Consider the following 18964-nt stretch of genomic DNA (forward strand, 5'->3'; position numbering starts at 1 on the left):
ACAGCCTTATGTAATATGAATATATATAATAATATAAAATACTTCGGACTCATCCCCCTTCTGCTCAATTGTAATTAAAGTATTGAGGCGACAAGTTGTCAGGGCCTTCAGTCGGTGCAGTCTCAGCCTCCACTGACACTGTATCACCTTCTTCTGTGTTGATGCTTTCTGTCTTCCGTCTGGTCAAGTGAAAATTCCTCCCTACATCAGAAAGTTACCGGTTTCTTCAAGGATACAGCGACCTCCCATGGAAAACGAGAAAAGTGACGAAACCCACTTGAATAGTGGAAATTTACCACATAAAAATCACTTCATCCGTCATATTAAAAAAAAAAAAGAAGCCATTTCAAAACAAATATGTCCAGTCAGATTTAATATGACAAAGACTGATTTAATTATGCTTACAAAACAGTCCCAGGTATTATGAAAAACACAAAGCAGGCATTCACAGAGAAAATGTTCAAACACTCAAGGGCACACGCTCACATTTACAATACTAATTACAAAACGTCCGATAAAAGCAATTCTTTACATCCACACATTCAAAAATTCCTCATACAGTAAATACATGTCCTCTCTTCTGTTCGCTGTCATCGGCGGTCTTACATCAGTGTAGGTTGGAGCGAGATTGGATCAGCCAGAGAAACGTCTTGCTGCCATTGGTTGAAATGTTCAGCAAGGGGAGGGACGCTCTACTTTGATTGGTTGATACGACTTTAGACTTTTCGACGCGCCACAATAGATGGTCCTCACACTTTGCTATACTGTACTGCTTTCGATATTCCTTTATTGACGGAGGAAAATATTCTTTAGTTTCACTACATTTATCTCACGGCTTTAGAGATCTGCCACTTCTCCAAATTGGGATTCTAACATAGAAAACGTAAGTTGGTTGGGCAAAGCAACCCTCTCTCAATCAAATTTCAGGGGGTTTAAACGATCACAATTCGGAGGTTGTTCATACCATTTGTTTGGCTAAAAAAAGATAAATTAAAGGCAACTCATCATTTATAGTTTGAAAAGAGCATTTCTCCAGCTGATTGAATCTGGCACAAACCATACAGAACGTGCTCAGTTTGCCACATCTGCTTGGGATTCTGCTTCATGAGATCATCACATTTGGGGATTCTTCTAAAAGTGTATGGATGCCACATTGTTGCGCGCCAGATTATCAATTTAAAATAGGACGTTTCTATGATGCAACTGTACCGAAAAATATTTCTATGTTTTAAATTCTGCATTCAAACTTGTGCTCGGCGTTGAGGTACCACTGCATGTCCAGAAAAAGCGCTCGTTCCTCCTTTATTAGAAAAAGAACAAGAAACACTAATAGAAAAAATAAAAAATAAAAATGCTGCAGCAATCTGCATCTAGAGGAACGCTCAGTTGTGTCTCCAGCGTTCAGATGTCGCACCACCTGCCTTCTAAAAACAATGTTTCAATTTCATTTCAGCACAAAGCAAAGTTAGATACTAACAATGATTCAGTCAAGGGACATTTGTGTCATTCCTGCAAGCTTTCCTGGATCAAAAAAAGAGCAGCTGCCAAAAACAACTCTTCAACAGTCCTAGTATCCAATAGCAAAGCCTGTTAGATGACTCGTCTTTAAATGCAGGACCCCAAGCAGATCTGGTGCCTGCACATGTTGTCAGTAAAATCTGTGTTGGGCATTTCAAAAACAAATTTCAAAGCATTTTTCCCCCCTAAAAGACTCAGGTGACCTGAAGCTGTGGTCTTGATGTACTTGTTTCGCCCTGAGCCAGGCCATTAGACCTGTTGATACCAGAGCATGGCACTTCCTTCCTAGGTAGGGAGAAAGCAAACATTGTGTCCAACATGCCCAGGACATTCAGGAGCTCCTTCTGGTACTCGAGCTCATCCTCCATCAGCGCCTGAAGACGCAGCAGCTGCCGGTCCACGATTGGCGACTGGCCGATTACCGACTGATAGGTTTCCAGGATAATCTCGGCCGCCGTTACGAGGACAGGAGTAAACCTGGCGTCGACCAAGTTACTGCAGAAGAAACAGAAGAAAAAAAAAAAAATCGTGAATATTTGCAACCACTGATGAGCACACAAAACGTTTAATAAGACATTACAGCGATGGGTCAAAACATTATGACCAGAAAGGTTCCAACCTGCTGAGACGTTTCTTACTCTACGCCTTTAACCAGCAAGTGCTGGCAGCAACGGATACATTTTCCAGCACATCTCCCAACACTGGTCGCTGGTTCATATCCTGTCCCTCCTCAGACCAATCTACATGATACATCATGAGATATATAGGCATATATATGTGTGTTTTCTGTCAAAGCTGCTCAGCTCTTTATGCCTGACAACCAACCTTTCATCTGCAGTTAAATATACCCCACACCTTAATATGCGCCACCGTTTTTGCTTCATCTCCAAGAAGTCTTTGCTCAGTGATGCGTTTGCACCACCACTGAAGTCTACCAGCGTTATGAAGTCTTGTGCACTTCTTACCCAATGAGGAAGTTGAGTAACCGAGAGAGCTCCTGCTCATTCCTCCCCGCCAGCGCGTTCTTCAGCGTTCCTCTCCGGTCAAGCTCCTTTATGACAGCCACCGTGACCTCTGGCTTTTTTTGTCTTGACCATGTCTGTAAACAAAATAAAACAAACTTGTAAGTTTCTAAATGTATTTATTTATTTATTTTTATTTTTTTAAGTGTTTGTGTCACTCCGCAGTGTGCGCCGCAGCGATAAGAAAGTAGCGTACCGTCTATTGCAAATGCGAAGGAAATGCATTCAAACGAAGCCAGCTGATAAACTTCATTGCTCATGCCTTAAATGTGTGAAAGGTTTACCTGCAGGGCGACGTCAAAAGCTTTAGATGCATTAAATTTCCTGAGCTGCTTGTCATATTTAGCCAAATGCTGTTTCACTGGTTTACTGACAAGATAATCACCCTGAAAAAAAAAACAAAGGAAAGGAAGTAAAGGAAAAAATGGTGAGAAAGACAAACAATCCCACACACACACACACACAAAAAAAAACAGACTATCATGAAAACAGTTTGCAGAAATTTAAGGCTCAGGCTGCAGTTTGTCTTTTGTAACATTCTCTAAATGCATCTCTTGGGGGACTATAATAGCAACGGACCACATCCCGTCTGCGTTTGCTGCAACGTACAGACTTACCCGTTTCGGGACATAATTCTTTCCCTTCACAAAAACCCGATAAGATGGTCGCCGCCTCTGCTGGCTAGGTATTTCCTTTGAGTCTTCTGGGCTTTTCCTGTGTTTGATGCTCAGAATGCTGTTGGTCATACCCACGACAATGGACTCATCATCAGGCTTGAGGGGGGGGGGTAAAACATATATATTCTTAGTTTTACTGTAAGACAAGGTGCATGTTTCAAGAGAAGAGGCTGTCCTGTTTCTGTTTCATATACTTCTGATACAAATCCCTGACAGCATTAAATATTTCAGGCGGCTGCAGCAGAATGGATCTATTACGTTGCACTCTCATCGTTTATGTTTTGCATCCGAGTTCCCTCTCAGTGCGCATCACCGTGAGCCACTTCCCATTTTCAGGGAATATAATCAACACGGCGTAGTTGTTTCATACTCAGTCTATGTTTGAAATGGGAAAATGCAACAAAGGTCATTTCTTACAGCCAAAGCCAGACTGAGGACAGCAGCAGCATAGTCAAAGTTGTGGACCACTTTGTAGTCGGTTGTGTTGTACACCTTTACGTGCCTGAAAGACAAAGAAAAGCTCTGCGTTAGATCGGATTCATTCATTCATTCCTCCTTTATTTGTAGAGGGTGTTATCAACGAGAACCGTTCCATTCTGTCAAGGACGCCTTGTGTACATGGGACATTTCATTCAACAATGGACACAACAGACACAATAGCCCCAGATTTTCACAACTTGAGAGTGTCTCCTCGATTTCCTTACCTGTCCAGAGAGGCCGACAGCAGTCTCTGCCCATTGCTGCTGAGAGCCAAACAGGTGACAGTTTTATGATGGTTCCTTAAAGACACCAGGGGCTGGCCTCCTTTTAGCAGATCCCACACTTTGACATAGCGCCCCCCTTAAAAAAAGAACATTTGGATTCAAGATTTTTTTTTTATTCTAAAAATTTATTAAAAATTTTATGTTTGTTCAAAATAATATATTGTACTGTACTCCCATTCTGACTGACACCATCGTGAAAATCAATACAGGCAAACTTACACACGGTGTCCCTGCCCAAAAGTATACCCCACTTTATAATCCATTTTACTCTGGACAAGGTCAGAACTAAACAACATGCTCCATTTAACAAGACTTGAAACTAGATACTGAGACTAGGTACAAAGTCAATGTATTTTCTACACGTGTTCTCTGAACATGATGATCATGCTGCTGCCAACCTGCAGAGACAAGGAGTCCCTCTGAGGGGTAGAGGAGGACACTCTCCACGGGCTGGCCGTGATCCATCGTCATCACGCTCTTATCCACTCTGGCATCAAACACTTTCAGCGTGTGGTCATATGACCCTAGAAGAAAAACACAAAAGGTTGGTCACACAAAAATACTTTCTTTTGTCAGTTTCCAGCTATGCATATGAATTATTCAACTTAGAAGTTACCTTGAATCCACCAAATATTAAAGCTAAGGAGACAAAAGGTTAACTTCCCGTAATCCCTTTTGACATTTCCCCATACTGAGCTTTACAATGAGCTTCTGTCTCACCAGTAACGAAGAGATCTCTGTTGAGTTTGCTAGTAACACCACAGCGGATGTAATCTGTGTGTTCTCGGTACGAGGTGAGCTCAGCTGCATTTGGGATGTCCCAAAGTCGGCAGGTGTAGTCATCCGAACCTGTGAGGATCTGGTAGCGGTCTGATGTGAAGTCTGTGACGTGCACAGCCCTGAGCAAGACAATTTTTTTTTTTTTATCTCTTAAAATTCACTCGAGCTCAAACTTCATCACCAAACATTTATAAGGCAGCTTTACAAGTTGTCAGAATTCTTGAGATCATCATAAAATTCAGTCGATGGATCACTCAAGAGATCATCATTCAACTATTCCTCGATCAGCAGAACAACTCCAAAAGACACTGTCAGTCTATACTTGAATGACTTTGGTTTTACAATGACAACAAGGCAGTATAAGAATGCCAACATATATGGATCAGTAGTGAGAAAAACAAAAAACACAAAGTGATAAGTATCAAGACCAATCCAACCTTTTTCATTACATGGACTAGGAAAGCAAACAAAAGTAAAGTTCTCATTCTATTAGCGACACTGTTTTGCAGCCCTGTCCAGAAGCTGTGACACTCCCCTTTCCCATTCCCTTTGTTACAGAATCCCCATAACTTTATCAACATAACCCCTGCAGGGACCGAAAGAATCTACTCCCGGCCCCAGATTTCAGTCTGGAACACAACAACTAGAACAATGCCAGATATAAAGGTGTGACCCTTACTTTGTGTGGCCCTTGAACATCCTGAGTGCCACCTTGCCGCTGACATCAAACAGCCGGACTACAGAGTCCTCACATCCTGCAACGAGCAGCTGACCGTCTGACCTGAACCTGCCACAGTATGCAGTGTCCTTGAATCTAGTAAATGTTTTGACAGGCTCCTGGGAGAACGGCCCGTAGACGTGGACCTGTAGGGGAAAAAAATGTTGGAAAGAGGAGAAAGGAGTGAACAAATGCTCCGTTTTTAATACCCGATTACTCATTAGATACTGAATTGATTAAAACCAGAACCATGGATCAAGTCAACCATCTACAGACTGCTTCACGATCAGTTAATGATTTCTGCAGTGTGCAGACAAGCACCTGAATTCATGGAAGCAAAGACAACTCACTCTAGTGAATGCCGTCACAGCAAAGTTATGTGGAGTCGCGGGGGAGAAGTCGATGTTTGAGACTGCTCCAAATTCTTTTATCTGGACCGGAGCCTGTGGAAAGGGAAACAGAGAAGAAGCTGCTCAGTCTGAAAAAGTCATTTTTGCATTTCTTGCTATTCGAAAATAATGAATTGAACGGGATTTTTCATATTCAACGGAGCACACAGCAGAAGTGACTAACCTTGTAGTTTTTCCAGTACAGTGTGTCTTGGGTGACTTTCTCTCCAAGTTTTGGATAAACTGGAATTTTTGTGGGTTTAAATGAAGCCATCTCAGTAATGACTGCAGGACGGCCTGTAGAAGTCAGGACGCAGCAGGCAGGAATACAAACGTACAGAAGTTACTACTGGGATCGTTAGCCCGGATGCTTTTATAAACAAACTCTGATGGGCAGATAAAACATCATTCAAACTCAGTGGTCTTCACTCTGCATGACAAATATCTGCACGGATGATGTGAAACCATGCAAAAAGACTATTTGACACTGTCAGACTGACTGGAAATCGGTTATTGCTGTTAAACTACGCAAGGCACAATAAAAGTAACGAGCCAACTTTATAGGCTAAAACAAGTCTTTATCGATTACAGCTAGATCAACTTAAAAAAGTACAATTCAATAGCTGAAGCAGCAGCGACAAAACCAACCAAGCTAAGTCAATTCACTCGAGTTTTGGATTGTTCCTAAATAAGTCAAGAAAGCCCGTATTCCATATATTCCATGTTTTCATACCAGTAACCAATGTATTTGATGTTACTGGTATGAAAACAAAAAAAATTGCTTAAACTAAAGTCGCCCAACGTGCTCAGGACAACACAGTTAGCCAGCACACTGCGCTCTAGCCGGTTAGCATCGAGGCTAAACTGCTCTCTGATAATTCTCACCTTCACATAGAAAGATCCTGGACTGTAGACTTATTGTTCTTTTATGTACAATGTGCTATTTTTTCTTCTATGATACAGATATAAGTTGTTCGAGTAAACGAAAACTTTCTCATTTTATCGGGTGATCACGTTGCCTCTCGGCACGCAGGAGGACGCCATGCCTGTAAACGTAACTACTTCTTCGTTCTCTAGACGCAGCGGTGTCGTGTTGCTGCCCCCCACAGTCTGGATGGCTCCATTTCAGGACACTCGGGAACAGCCAAGTTTAACGTGAAAAGTCCGTCAGTCTCTTAACTTTCTCCGGACAATCTAGTCTAAGTAAAATTGACGGGCGAGATACAGTTTTTCCTCTCCATCAGCTCCCCATGAGGAGCTTGCCTGGCTCCACAGAACACGACGAACACGACTCGCCAGATCATATTCCTCCTACCACACATAGAACTTGAACAGTCGATTGGTGTTTTACATAGATAACTTCCTCTGAATCTTGTTTCTTTTACGTCAAAATAATACAATCTTTGTTTGTTCGGTGTTTTTTTTTATCTGAGATTATAAATCTCCCCACTTATCTGCACGTGTAACGACGTTATCACTCGCTTGCGTTCATTTGACAGCAAACATATGGCAGATTCCATCTACACTGTCTCCATCAGCCACATTTGTGGATGATATGTAGTTTCCCTTAGTTTTGCAAAACAATTAATCGTAACAAAAAGGGTACTGGAATCAGTATGATTCCCGAGAGAGTACCATAACCCAGAAAAATATTCTGATATTTCAGTGCCAACCCTAACTTGAATTTGGCTATCAGCAAATGAATGTTGGGGAACTCCTCCTCGAACATGGATGTATTATAAACATCCATGGTGCATCTACACCAAATGTCTTGATCCACCATCCGGACATCCGGATGTTATACATATATTTACGTCACTTCCGGCGTCCCCTCCTTTCTGCCTCTATCCACTGCTGTGTGACCCGCGTGTTTACACACTCCCAGGTCTGTTCACGACTGTCTAGTGTTTTAAGATGTCTCCGAGTAATGTACTGTTAACGTAGCAAATAACAAAGAACCCCTTGTCACTTTATTGAGTTGAATGTGAAAGAAACAACAGGCTACTTGGATGCAAATACCAGTTTTTATGAGGCCTAAGCTAAGTATTTAGCTTCGTTTGCTAACTAGTCGGCAGTCCAGTGGAAATAATCTTCAAGTACCAGGCTTAAGAAAATAGTTTTGGAAGCGGGAAAATCTGAAATCAAGCGAGGTATTGTGTCCTCCTTGGTGCTGAATAAGTAAAATAAACTTATAATGCAGTTCGATAACGTGATACTCTAAGCTATGGGGAACAAAGGCTATGACTAGCTTCCCAGATCCGTGAGAATCATACACCGAGTACAGAGTTTAAATGCTGTGCAGCTATTTTTGTCCTTTTTACAGCTGTACGTTGTTACGTCAAGACGAAACTGAAGGGAGCTCTAAGTTTAATTTTCTTATTTTATCTTGATTGTAATACGTCATGTTTACCACAAACTGTTGGAATCGCCCATAAAGTGCTTACAATATTATTAGGTGTCATTTTTGTGGCACGAAAGTATGACTAACACAGTTTTGCACATTTCAGCGAGTTTCCTCTTGTGGTAAAAAAAAACCCCCTTAAATATGATTCACACCATCAATCATAGCAGCATGGTTGTGACATGTATGGGATGGCTATTAATGGTTTCCTGGATTTTTTCTTTTTTTCCTTTGGGCAGTCATTTCAAATTGTTGCTAATGAATTCGTGACTGTACTGTCTCTTACGTCAGATGAAGGAGTCGATGATGAACCAGGAGAAGCTTGCCAAACTGCAGGCGCAGGTCCGCATAGGTGGTAAGGTGAGTTAAATGCATGACGTGAAATGAGTGTTATTAAGTTGTGGTTCATATGTTCAATCTTAAGTTTGTGCTTTGTAGGGGTCAGCTCGTAGGAAGAAGAAGGTGGTGCACAGAACAGCTACAACAGATGATAAAAAGCTGCAGTTTTCCCTGAAGAAACTGGGAGTCAACAATATATCTGGTATTGAGGAGGTACTGCACATTGTATCTTTATACAGCAGATATTAGACTGACAAGTGTCCTCCATTATCGTGAATGATGTTGCTTTAATTTATTCTTTTGGTTTAAAACTGAGTACTAGATAGAGCTAATAGGCCAATTTTAACCAAAGAAAACGTAGTCATGCTTTTAAGATTAAGCTTTTTTTCTTTTTTTTTTATTGCTGGTTCATGAATCAGTTTGTATAGTTAAGGTAGTATGGAAAAGTATTCAATGCTGTTGTTTTGTTTTTTTATCATGATGAATAAAATAACAATGTTGCCATATTTGTCTGATATCTCATTTTAGATTAAATAGACACGGTTGGTATTTGTAAATGTAGTATCATATTATTGTTTTGGAAGTCAGTGTTTGAAGAAACTACATGAGAGGAAACTAGAAGAGGAATAAGATTTTAGTTAAAGGAAATGTTTGAATCAATCCACGGTTGAAAAAGGTGTTTAACAAGAGGAGAGCTGTTCTGTATCGTCATTTAACACTTATAAACGATTCATTCAATCCCTTTTGTGTTTCGCTGCAGGTGAATATGTTCACAACCGAGGGGACTGTGATCCACTTTAATAACCCTAAAGTTCAGGCCTCTTTGGCTGCTAACACCTTCACGATCACAGGCCACGCTGAGAACAAACAGCTAACAGAGATGCTCCCTGGAATCCTAAACCAGCTAGGAGCTGACAGTCTTACCAGCCTCAGGAGACTAGCAGAGACCCTGCCCAAACCAGGTACCTGCAACACTATTCCTGGTCTGTTTGTTTGTATCAGCAGTTCTGTGTGCTAACCATCACTAACTTTCCTTTTCTTCTCACAGCTGGAGAAAGCAAAGCCCCCATTGTTGCTGCTGAAGAGGAGGATGATGATGAGGTTCCGGGTAAGTATATATATTGGTTTCCATGGTGCATACAGTATCTGCTGTCATAAGGTCTAATAAGCCACAGTGTTATCGTGTAACAATGTAAGACGTGCCTGATATTTAGGGATTTTTGTGTTTCATAAGTAAATTTGGCTTGTTAACACAATGACTGCTTGTTTTCCGACTCACCGTTTTTTATCCCTCTGTTTCCATTTTCAGATCTTGTTGAAAACTTTGATGAGGCTTCGAAGAACGAGGCAAATTAAGAAACGCCAGCAAAAATCTTAGAGCTTTTCTTGGCCCTCCGTGCTCTGGAAAAGTAGTATTTTCTTCATCTGTTATTTCTGTGTGGATACAAAAATTGCCTTTCATTGTAAATGTGACGGCTGAGCTGAAACAAGTAAAATGAACTTTTTAAAGAATCTCTCCATTTGTCATAACTTGTTCTGCAGTACAAGTAAAACTGTTTAATTTTGCGGAATGTGCATATCCCTCTCCTTCATTGTGATGCCTACACATCAAAAATATATTGCTGGAATTGATAATGTATTAAAGATATCATTTAAATTTCTTTTATTAATGCTTCGTGATGTTTTTACAGCTTGTTGTTTTAAATACTCAAACTCATGGTTCTAGTTGTCTAGTTGATAGGGGCCATTGGAAATGAGAACAAACCAGAGAAAATACATCTCTTAACAGTGGAGCAACTTGGAGAACAAGTTGTCTGTAACTGTAGGCCTACTCGGGACCTGTATCACAACAGGACTTGGGTCTGTATTAACATAACACTGATCAGACTTTGTAACTAATAGGCAGTTTAATCTTGTATGTGAAGTTATTAGGCCTTCATTCAATAGAGCTGTGAGCTTCAAAGTGGGCTTGTGTTCCTCTCAGTGCACAGTACAGTGCATGCAGTATTCAGCTTTCCTTGTCCTAGTACAGGGGTGGCCAACCCGCGGCTCTTTGTTTTCATGTGGCTCTTACTTCATATCAAAATTTTTGTTTGTGTTTTTTTTATTTGCGTGTTCGCTTCGTTTGAGTTCAATACGGCAGCGGTCTCCAACCTTTTTTGCTCCATGGACCGGTTTAATGTCAGACAATATTTTCACGGTGTGGCGGATAAATACTACAAAATAAAACGATACGACCAACACAGACACTGTGGTATTTAGTAAATATAATAATAAACTTGAATCCACTGTGTACTTGTATGTAACTTTATTAGCAGCGTCCTCCTGACGTAACATCCTCTCTACCTCCTAACGCTCTCTGGTCGCTATGGTAACACTTAAACATGCCTTTAAAATGCAGCTTTCTTTTTCTTAGAGGTCACCACCACTTCTTCCGTCTCCTCACTGGAAAGAAGCTTTCCAAACACGTCTGTTTTTGACTCATTTTTGCTCGGTTCATGGGTTTAACGTCAGCGTCGATGCGTCACGTGACCGAGACGAGAGCGAGTCAAGAACTGACGGATGGAACAGAGAGAATTCGATCATTTTTCAAAAATAATGCGGCTCTTTCTGGTTACACAGTAAAAAATGCGGCTCTTAGTCTCTGACCGGTTGGCCACCCCTGTCCTAGTACCTCATGGCATCCAGGTTGGCATCTGTCTCTGAGTGTGTGACCCATGTGCATGTGTGTGTCAACAGGTGCCAACCTGGATGGGTTAAACGCAACAAATTTCGTGTGTATGCATATATGCATGACCAATAAATTCAGATCTTAATCTTAATCTTAATTGTAATGTTGCCACCTAAATCTCAGAATAGAGAATTTAAAAAAACGCAGCTCTCATTAAATATCGCATATTAAGTCAAAGTGTGTTAAAGGAGGCAGCTATGCTCATTGTTCCAAAGCTGGAGCATTTAGGCTTGTATCTTTCCAGAAAATGATTTCTCTCTAAAAATGATATTTTAAATAGTCAGCCACAGTTATATCATATTGAAGTTTCTACTGAAGTAAAACACTACAGTTGTACTTGAAACGTCAGCAACTTGTTGAGCTTAATTTTTCAGACCTTTGTGATGTACCTGCGTGCTAGTGCTTTGCATCGGTACCTACAGTAAGTGAACTCATGTCTGTTACACACAATGCATGAATCAATGAGCTGTACTTACTGTCAGCTGGTGCCATTGCTTTTCATGTCTAAAGTCCAGTCTTTTATAAACAGATGGCTTTGTTCACCTGTGTGGGGAAGCATGTGGGTTGATCTGTAATCAGGTCTGATATGACTATAGGTTGTAGTATAGAGGTGACGGCTGTGTTACTTCAGTTATATATATATATATATATATTTTAAAAAAATTCTAGATTTTTAGATATAGTTTCAAGTAACGCTTTGAATTATCTGGAACTTCACAGCTTTGTTCTGAATTACATGCAAAAATGTGTTGAGTGACCTAAAGCCATCTTTGACCTTCATAATGCTGTGGGTAATAGCATGTGTAGTTTATACATCGAAAGTACAGTGTATAAAAATATGCTACAAGATGAAGTTAATGTTTGAAAAGGCAAGTGTAGCACAGGAGTTGGTTCCTTCCCAAACAAGTGGGATAAGCTACTGACAGCCTAGTGCTCCTCACTGTGTTTCTCACTTGTAACTCTGTTTGGATTAGAGCATCTGCTAAACAAATGTAAGGTAATTGTTGATATTGGGATGCGAATAGTTGATATAGGGTGAATTTTAACTTAAAATGATCGCAACAGCAGATACATGAACAACACCATTTAGTCGCTTGAGTAACCGAAACCTGAATTTGACTATTTCTGTTCAAGTGACACAACATGCTTCGCAGAATTTTTGGTAAGCAGAATGTTTATGTCATGCATGTCATACTTTTGAGGCTGAATTCACCTAATCTTTCAAGGGAAAAACTAAATGAAAACACTGAATACTAATGCAGTGTTTCTGCGAATGTTGGCTCATTGTGGAAGTACTTCATATCACAGCCTAACACATGATCTACATGATCTATGATTGAGAAAAAACACATAAGCATGTCTCTCTAGTTTCTAGTTATGGTTCTGACATTTGGCCACAAAGTAGGACTGCCCCTTCTGTGGTTAATGCAGGGAAAGTCCTGCTTCCTGTCCATTTTTCTTTTCCTGTGTGAAGTTTGCGTGTGTGTGCATGTCCTTGAACTTTGGTAACATTAGATGTCCACTCAATACTGTAATGGGTAAAGGCAATGAAAAGAGACTCTTTTTTTTTGGTCTTCTTAGATGTGAGGCCAGTAGAGGTCAGAATTAGTCTTATTCAAGATAAGGAAAAAACTAAAATAATAAGTGTATATATATATATATATATATATATAATGTGAAGTTGCTTTTTATGTGATGATTTTCATCTCTGATTTATCTCACAAATAAATGTGCATTAAACTAAATGATTGTTCTGTCCGTAAATGTGAAGAAGTAGTAAATGTTTGATCTCTGAAAGCTCAATTTTATATGATAAAATTTGTGTTTTGAATGACCAGCAATTGATAAAAAAAACTCAAATTTGTCATTTATTTATGTTGATATAGACCAAAAGTAGAAATATTCACATCTGGGAAGCAGTAATCAGTGTTCTTATGAAAAAGGACTTTGCTTACTATCACAATAACTTCTTATATTTGTAGTCTAAAATCTAGAATTGGAAATCTAGAATTTGTCATAAAAATAGATCATTCATATTACCTATTATCTTATAGATTTAAGATTAAATGTGTTTGTGTTTGTATTTGTGTGTCCTGTTTGCATGATGCTGATGCTGATCTTATCAGATGCAGTACGTCTGTTGAGTATTTCACCTTAAAGGCCGATGGCAACCCCCCACCTCAACATACACCCACACTTCTTATCTCTATCTACCTTATTTGAAACTCACAGTGTGTCTGTTTACAAAATTTGACATGCAAAACAGAATAGAGGAAATTCAGAGACTGCCTCTCTTTCAGAGGACTCTTGTCAGCTTTCTATATTTGTCAGTTTCTCTCTCACCTCCCAAGGTGCTAAAACTGGACGATGATGATGATGATGATGATGATGATGATGATGATGATGATGATGATGATGATGATGATGATGATGATGATGATGATGTATGCTGTACCAACAATATAAAAAGTGAGCTCAATGGCACACATCGTCAGTATTGCTCCAACTAAACTTCTGCTCTTGTCTTTGTAGCATCACTTTGGTGTAACTTCATCCTGAAGGTAAGAAGAAGTGGGTGCTTATTATACGTGTCTTTTTTTAAAATGTACACATAATCATGTCAGGGATTGTGGTATTTGATTGTATATGATCATGTAAATGTCTTCACTTTGCTGTTTTTCTTATTCTGCTATATTAACACATTTGTCCGTCTAAAAGGATTCACAGAACAGCTGGAATGTCTCAGACCTGCAGACGTTTTGTTTCCCTACTAAAGATGAATCAATTGCAAATCTGTTTTAAAGTAAGTAATCATCTGAATCTCTTCCTGTAACTAAATCCCTCAGATGACCATGTTGGTGTGGATATCTGCGCTACTGGTGATGAGCCTCACAGGAGCACATGGACTCAACCACTTTCCAGAAAATTGTAGGTCTTCGCTTGACATACTGATAAACGGGTTTTTCTGCATGTCTGTGTGAGCTGTGTTGCTCTAACTGTATCTATCTGCAGTTGTGGTGGCAGACAGATATGATACAAAACCAGTCACACTGGCATGCAATGCAGAGACGGATGGACCTGTCATCTGGAAGTTCAATGGTGAAGAAGTGGATGATGAGGACAGCATTCAGATGGTCGGTTCAAATCTGATGATATCAGATGTGGATACACCCATGTTGGGAGAATACAGCTGCTGGAGAGGGGGGAAGAATCTATCATCAACCTATCTGCTGCTGAACGCTGGGGAGGAGGAAGACTTAGGTGAGATTTTACTCTTCATTCTGCTATTAATACCGTAAATGGCTGTAGATAAATAGATACGTTTGTTGTGCTGATATTAGGCAACATCGTACTGGCACAGAGTCGGGGGAAAGTATTCAAAATGGCACTGACAGTTAATAAAGACAGAAAAATACTATGACGTGCTGCCAGCTTGAATGTCTACAATATTCCTTTCTTCTTCTTCTTTTTTTGGGCCAAATATTTTTACTTTCACTTCTAATCAACTCCCATTTTTTATCATTACAGATTATTTCCTCACTTGTCGTGCAAAGTCTTATGATTGTAGCTTCAGCTGCAGCTGGACTGACAAGAGCTACACAGTGCGCCTTGGAATTGGCCAAGACTGGTAAAGAAAAACATTCTCAAACAATCTGCATAAAGGGACCAAAATTATTGGATATATTGTTGAGTAAAAGTATAGATCAACAAGCTGCAATAAATATATACACACATATATATATATATATATTTTTTTTTTATTGTATTGAAGTTTTTTTTTTTTTTAGTTTATTTCACTTTCATTTCATATTTCACTCAGTTTCTTTTTTTGTTTGTTTGTTTCTGTAGCAGCGAAGGTAAGAGGTCATGTAATTGGGAAAAGGGCAGTGACCAGCTCCACAAAGGGGGAATCCAGTTTCTGCTGACACACTCCCTTTTGCCGTATGCTGAGGAAAGCACTAAGATTGAACTCACTGCTGAGGCCATCAAAGATCTCTCCATCCTCAGGAAATCCAAGGCGTTTTATCTCAGAGACATCAGTAAGTTGAGCAAAACTGAGAAACATTAAAAGCAATAGAAGATTATCAAGTGAACAGCCTCTTGAAAAAAATTCCAGCCTGAAAGTACTAAACTAAAACTATGTATTGTTCAGTAAAGCAAATGTCTAGTCCAAAACTCTAAATGTAACATTCCAGTAAAAGTAGTTGTAATAATTGCTCACTAATGCCTCAGTGATTTAGTCTATTTCTAATTCCTCACTGACACTCCTTATATGACATCAAGCTTAATGGCTGTTTTTGCCTTTACAGTTCAACCTGATAGTCCCACGATTGTCAGGTGTGAGGAGGTGGAGCAGGACTTGAACGTGACCATTGAGCCACCGTCCAGCTGGTCAACTCCTCACAGCTTCTTCAGTCTGGAGCATCAGATTGAATATAAGTACAGAGATGATGGCAAGGTATACACAAGCTTGCTTACAACATCTGGCGTTGTATTCGACTGTCTGTGTTTCTGTGTTTGTATTTTTCTGACTGTTTCATCTGTCTGACTTTAGACTGGACGTTCTTTATCTACTCTCATCCCGAGGGGGATCAGTCAGCTGAGGGTTCGCTCCAGAGACCCGCTGGTGCCCTCGCCCTGGAGTCAGTGGACTGCGTGGAAAAATGTAACCCACTGACATTATACAACTGTCAGCTTTTGCTTTCCATGTTCTTACATGTCTGCAATGTTCTTCTGTGTTCTATGTTACCGTCCCTATGTGTTACATTCTGATTACAAATAGATTTTTTTATATTTATCTAAAGACCATTAGTGAAAGACACTTTAATTATTTAACTGTGACACTGAAATACTAAAAACTACTCAAGTTATTTATTTATTTATTTATTTTCTATTGTCAATCTTACACACAAAAAAAGTAAAGCAAAAAATTGCTACAGATCCCCCCCAAAATGGTGGTCAGCAGACAGAAGCACTACTGTTCTCCAGTGTGCGGTCTGGTAAGCAACAGAGGTCTTTGTGAGGGTTAACTGAGGTCCCCAAGCAAATGTATGCACTGCAACAGCTTCTGTCACCTCCCAGTTCCAATTTATAAGACATTGTATCTGCAAGCGAACAAAAAAAAAAAGTTTTTCTCAATAGATGGAAATCTACTATTTCAAATTAACCAGAATAAGCACCCACTTCTTCTTAAACTGGTATCTAAGTTGGTGGAGTCCAATGCAGACTGATCTTTAGTGTGACTTTCACACCTTATCTTTCTGGTCACTGTTAATCATGTCTGTGTATGTGTGTGTTAGTGTTTTTCTGTACTTTGTGCTTAAGTGCAAAAAAACAATGGCTATTAAAAGAGCTTGATGCTTCCTTCCTTGTATATGTTACTTCTTCATTTATGTGTTGCCTTTGTACTGTCAACCCACATGTGAGTACTTTATGGGTCTTAGTTCAATATGTCTGGTGTTAGTTAACTGCATCATGGTCATAGATTTTAGGCTGCTTGTTTAAAACTAATAATGTTTCTATGAACAAATAACTTAAAAAGAAACAAAATTAGATGCCAGTATTTTAGTTTCTAATCTTTATTGTGTCCATTGAACACACAAGTAGCAAATAGGTGTCTTAATTTATGTATATGAAGGCCAAAGATTATTCACAGGAGACTATTCACCAGTTAAAGTTGACAATGGAAGAACAATTACTAGTTTAGATAAATACTTTTTTATCAATTTCGTTACGTTCCCCAAGGTCACGCTTGAGGCTACTTTAAGCAAAATCTACATTAATCTGAAATATGTCTAAGTAATATTCCAAAACAGAGAAACAAATAAAAATCTGTATTTTTGTCATTTAAGAAAAAAAAGGCAAACAACGAGTCAATGACATCATCCTCGGTGACATGCTTGTGGGAATGCAGACCTTGTCAGGTTGATTGTGTAACAAATGATACACAAGTGATACACAGTGGAAATTTATCATAGCTGGACCTACATACAGATATCTTCCATATTATCTGGGGGTGTTTTTCATGTAGTTTAGGCATTTGTCACATCAGCAGGTGAAATTTTCCAGCTGTCATTCCCTGAATGATGTCATAATGCAAAAAAACTAACAAAACTAAGCAATATCTTATTTATAGATGCTAACTAGAAAAAAAGCAAGGTTTGTGAGTATCAACAAGGAGCGTAGGTGGTGGGGGCAGTTCCCATTTCATCTTACGCAATACCTGAAGCAGAGCTTGCTTGGCTTAAAGCCTCTACAGCAAATGAAACAGTGAAATCCCATAGCATGAATACAACTTGATACTGAAAAATATCAAGTAATTGGTCCTACACTTTGTGTCATGAGTCATTATTGATGTTTAAAACCAGGGCTTGAAAAGAAAAATGCTTCTGAGTAATAATTTCTCAGAAATAACTGAACTGAATTTTTAGTTTTGATATTATCAAGTAACTAATCTGTTATCAACTCATTTCAGGTGAAAAACAAGAAAAAGAACCTATGCGGCCGTAAAAAGAAACCAAAAATACACAGATCTGAGTTGTCATCCAAGTCCACAAATGCAAGAAGAAAAGGGGAAAAGAAAAGACCTAAAGATGCAACAAGAAGTATAACACATTGAAGATATTCTACAAAACTGTAACTGTAAATGTGCTTCTGTTCTAAATGTGAAAATATTTTTGTTTTTTACTGTACATATATGTATGTAAGATGTTCTAATTGCTTGATTGATTTGTCAGGTCATGTCTTTCAAAGAGCTCTAGATTAAAGAATAGTCCCATTCTATAGTAATAACATGTTTTTTACTTGTCGCAGCATGACATTTTACAACAAATAAAAACATTTATAATGACGTGTTTCCATTTATATTGTTTAAAAGTTGTGGCATTGTCTTAAAGATAGAAGGGCGTCTGCTTCCTGAACGAAAAAAATGTCAGCTGGTTCCAAAAGAGAGCGTTCCTGATAGCTGAAGGCTCTGCCTCCCATTCTAGTTTTAGAAAATCTAGGAATCCCAGATAAACCTGCAGTCCGAGAGTGAAGAATTTAGTGAAGAATTTAGAATTCATAATAGTCATCAGGATACTGTAGAGATCAAAAAACATCTAAAAAAAAAGAGATCTATACAAAAAACACTTTGCCACCAACATGTCTCAAAAAACTGGCACAGATGTCTTGCTTACCACTGTACTGCATCAAAGATATGATGGAGCTTGGTCATTAAGAGCTTTATATGTGAGGAGAAAAATTTTAAATTCTATTCTGAATTTAACAGGGAGCCAATGAAGAGAGGCTAACACTGGAGAAATATGATCTCTCCTGTTAGTTCTCTCTAGTTGCAGCATTTTTAATCAGTTGGAGGCTTTTCAGATAAGTTTTGGGGCGGCCCAATAATAAAGGATTACAGCAGTCCCATCTTGAATTAACAAATGCATGCAGTAGTTTTTCTGCATCACTCTGAGACAGGATGTTCCTAATTTTGTCAATATTACGAAGGTGTAAGAAAGCAGTCATGAAAACCTGTCCTAAATGCATGTCAAAGGATAGATCCTGGTCAAATATAAGAAGAAGAACACGGATTAAAACAGATCATTTCACGTACCATACAATCATATATTGATGATTTTTAC

The 18964-nt window shown here is 39.2% G+C and overlaps 3 protein-coding genes across 4 annotated transcripts; 2 read left to right on the forward strand and 1 right to left on the reverse strand.

Annotated features, from left to right (window-relative positions):
• Nucleotides 1-358: 358 nt before the first annotated feature.
• Nucleotides 359-7579, reverse strand: utp15 (UTP15 small subunit processome component). Its single transcript, XM_075467556.1, has 12 exons — nucleotides 6754-7579; nucleotides 6053-6165; nucleotides 5830-5922; nucleotides 5441-5625; nucleotides 4702-4880; nucleotides 4380-4505; nucleotides 3922-4057; nucleotides 3635-3719; nucleotides 3158-3313; nucleotides 2825-2926; nucleotides 2484-2617; nucleotides 359-2013 (listed from the first exon to the last, which is right to left on the reverse strand). Exons 2-12 carry the CDS (start codon nucleotides 6140-6142, stop codon nucleotides 1713-1715), a joined length of 1587 nt encoding a protein of 528 aa, XP_075323671.1. The 5' UTR covers nucleotides 6143-6165; nucleotides 6754-7579; the 3' UTR covers nucleotides 359-1712.
• A 69-nt stretch (nucleotides 7580-7648) lies between these two features.
• On the forward strand, nucleotides 7649-10269 carry LOC142382084 (transcription factor BTF3-like). Of its 2 annotated transcripts, none has more exons than XM_075467558.1 (6): nucleotides 7649-7753; nucleotides 8561-8629; nucleotides 8708-8821; nucleotides 9369-9570; nucleotides 9657-9716; nucleotides 9918-10269. In XM_075467558.1, the coding sequence occupies exons 1-6, from the start codon at nucleotides 7664-7666 to the stop codon at nucleotides 9962-9964; spliced, it is 582 nt and encodes a 193-aa protein (XP_075323673.1). In that variant the 5' UTR covers nucleotides 7649-7663; the 3' UTR covers nucleotides 9965-10269. The 2 variants fall into 2 exon arrangements, with proteins under 2 accessions (XP_075323673.1, XP_075323675.1); XM_075467560.1 differs by having other exon boundaries at nucleotides 7708-7753; nucleotides 8567-8629.
• Nucleotides 10270-13789: 3520 nt separating this feature from the next.
• il12b2 (interleukin 12B 2) lies at nucleotides 13790-18134 on the forward strand. Its single transcript, XM_075467557.1, has 8 exons — nucleotides 13790-13900; nucleotides 14186-14267; nucleotides 14352-14600; nucleotides 14868-14967; nucleotides 15189-15379; nucleotides 15650-15798; nucleotides 15895-16005; nucleotides 17815-18134. The coding sequence occupies exons 2-8, from the start codon at nucleotides 14186-14188 to the stop codon at nucleotides 17956-17958; spliced, it is 1026 nt and encodes a 341-aa protein (XP_075323672.1). The 5' UTR covers nucleotides 13790-13900; the 3' UTR covers nucleotides 17959-18134.
• Nucleotides 18135-18964: the final 830 nt, after the last annotated feature.

This window comes from Odontesthes bonariensis, chromosome 6 (assembly GCF_027942865.1).
Source record: "Odontesthes bonariensis isolate fOdoBon6 chromosome 6, fOdoBon6.hap1, whole genome shotgun sequence".
NCBI classification, from domain to species: domain Eukaryota; kingdom Metazoa; phylum Chordata; class Actinopteri; order Atheriniformes; family Atherinopsidae; genus Odontesthes; species Odontesthes bonariensis.

Excerpts from the sequence above, each read along its gene's own strand:
- LOC142382084 (XM_075467558.1), top strand. The coding sequence starts at position 7,664 with ATGTTATACATATATTTACGTCACTTCCGGCGTCCCCTCCTTTCTGCC. Across the intron at positions 7,754-8,560 it reads GCGTGTTTACACACTCCCAG|ATGAAGGAGTCGATGATGAA; the intron begins GTCTGTTCACGA and ends CTCTTACGTCAG. Across the intron at positions 9,717-9,917 it reads GGATGATGATGAGGTTCCGG|ATCTTGTTGAAAACTTTGAT; the intron begins GTAAGTATATAT and ends TTCCATTTTCAG.
- il12b2 (XM_075467557.1), top strand. The coding sequence starts at position 14,186 with ATGACCATGTTGGTGTGGATATCTGCGCTACTGGTGATGAGCCTCACA. Across the intron at positions 15,799-15,894 it reads AGTACAGAGATGATGGCAAG|ACTGGACGTTCTTTATCTAC; the intron begins GTATACACAAGC and ends GTCTGACTTTAG. Across the intron at positions 16,006-17,814 it reads AGTGGACTGCGTGGAAAAAT|GTGAAAAACAAGAAAAAGAA; the intron begins GTAACCCACTGA and ends AACTCATTTCAG.
- utp15 (XM_075467556.1), bottom strand. The coding sequence starts at position 6,142 with ATGGCTTCATTTAAACCCACAAAAATTCCAGTTTATCCAAAACTTGGA. Across the intron at positions 4,058-4,379 it reads GGGACTCCTTGTCTCTGCAG|GGGGGCGCTATGTCAAAGTG; the intron begins GTTGGCAGCAGC and ends TCTTTTTTTAAG. Across the intron at positions 3,314-3,634 it reads TCCTCAGTCTGGCTTTGGCT|CCTGATGATGAGTCCATTGT; the intron begins GTAAGAAATGAC and ends CCCCCCCTCAAG.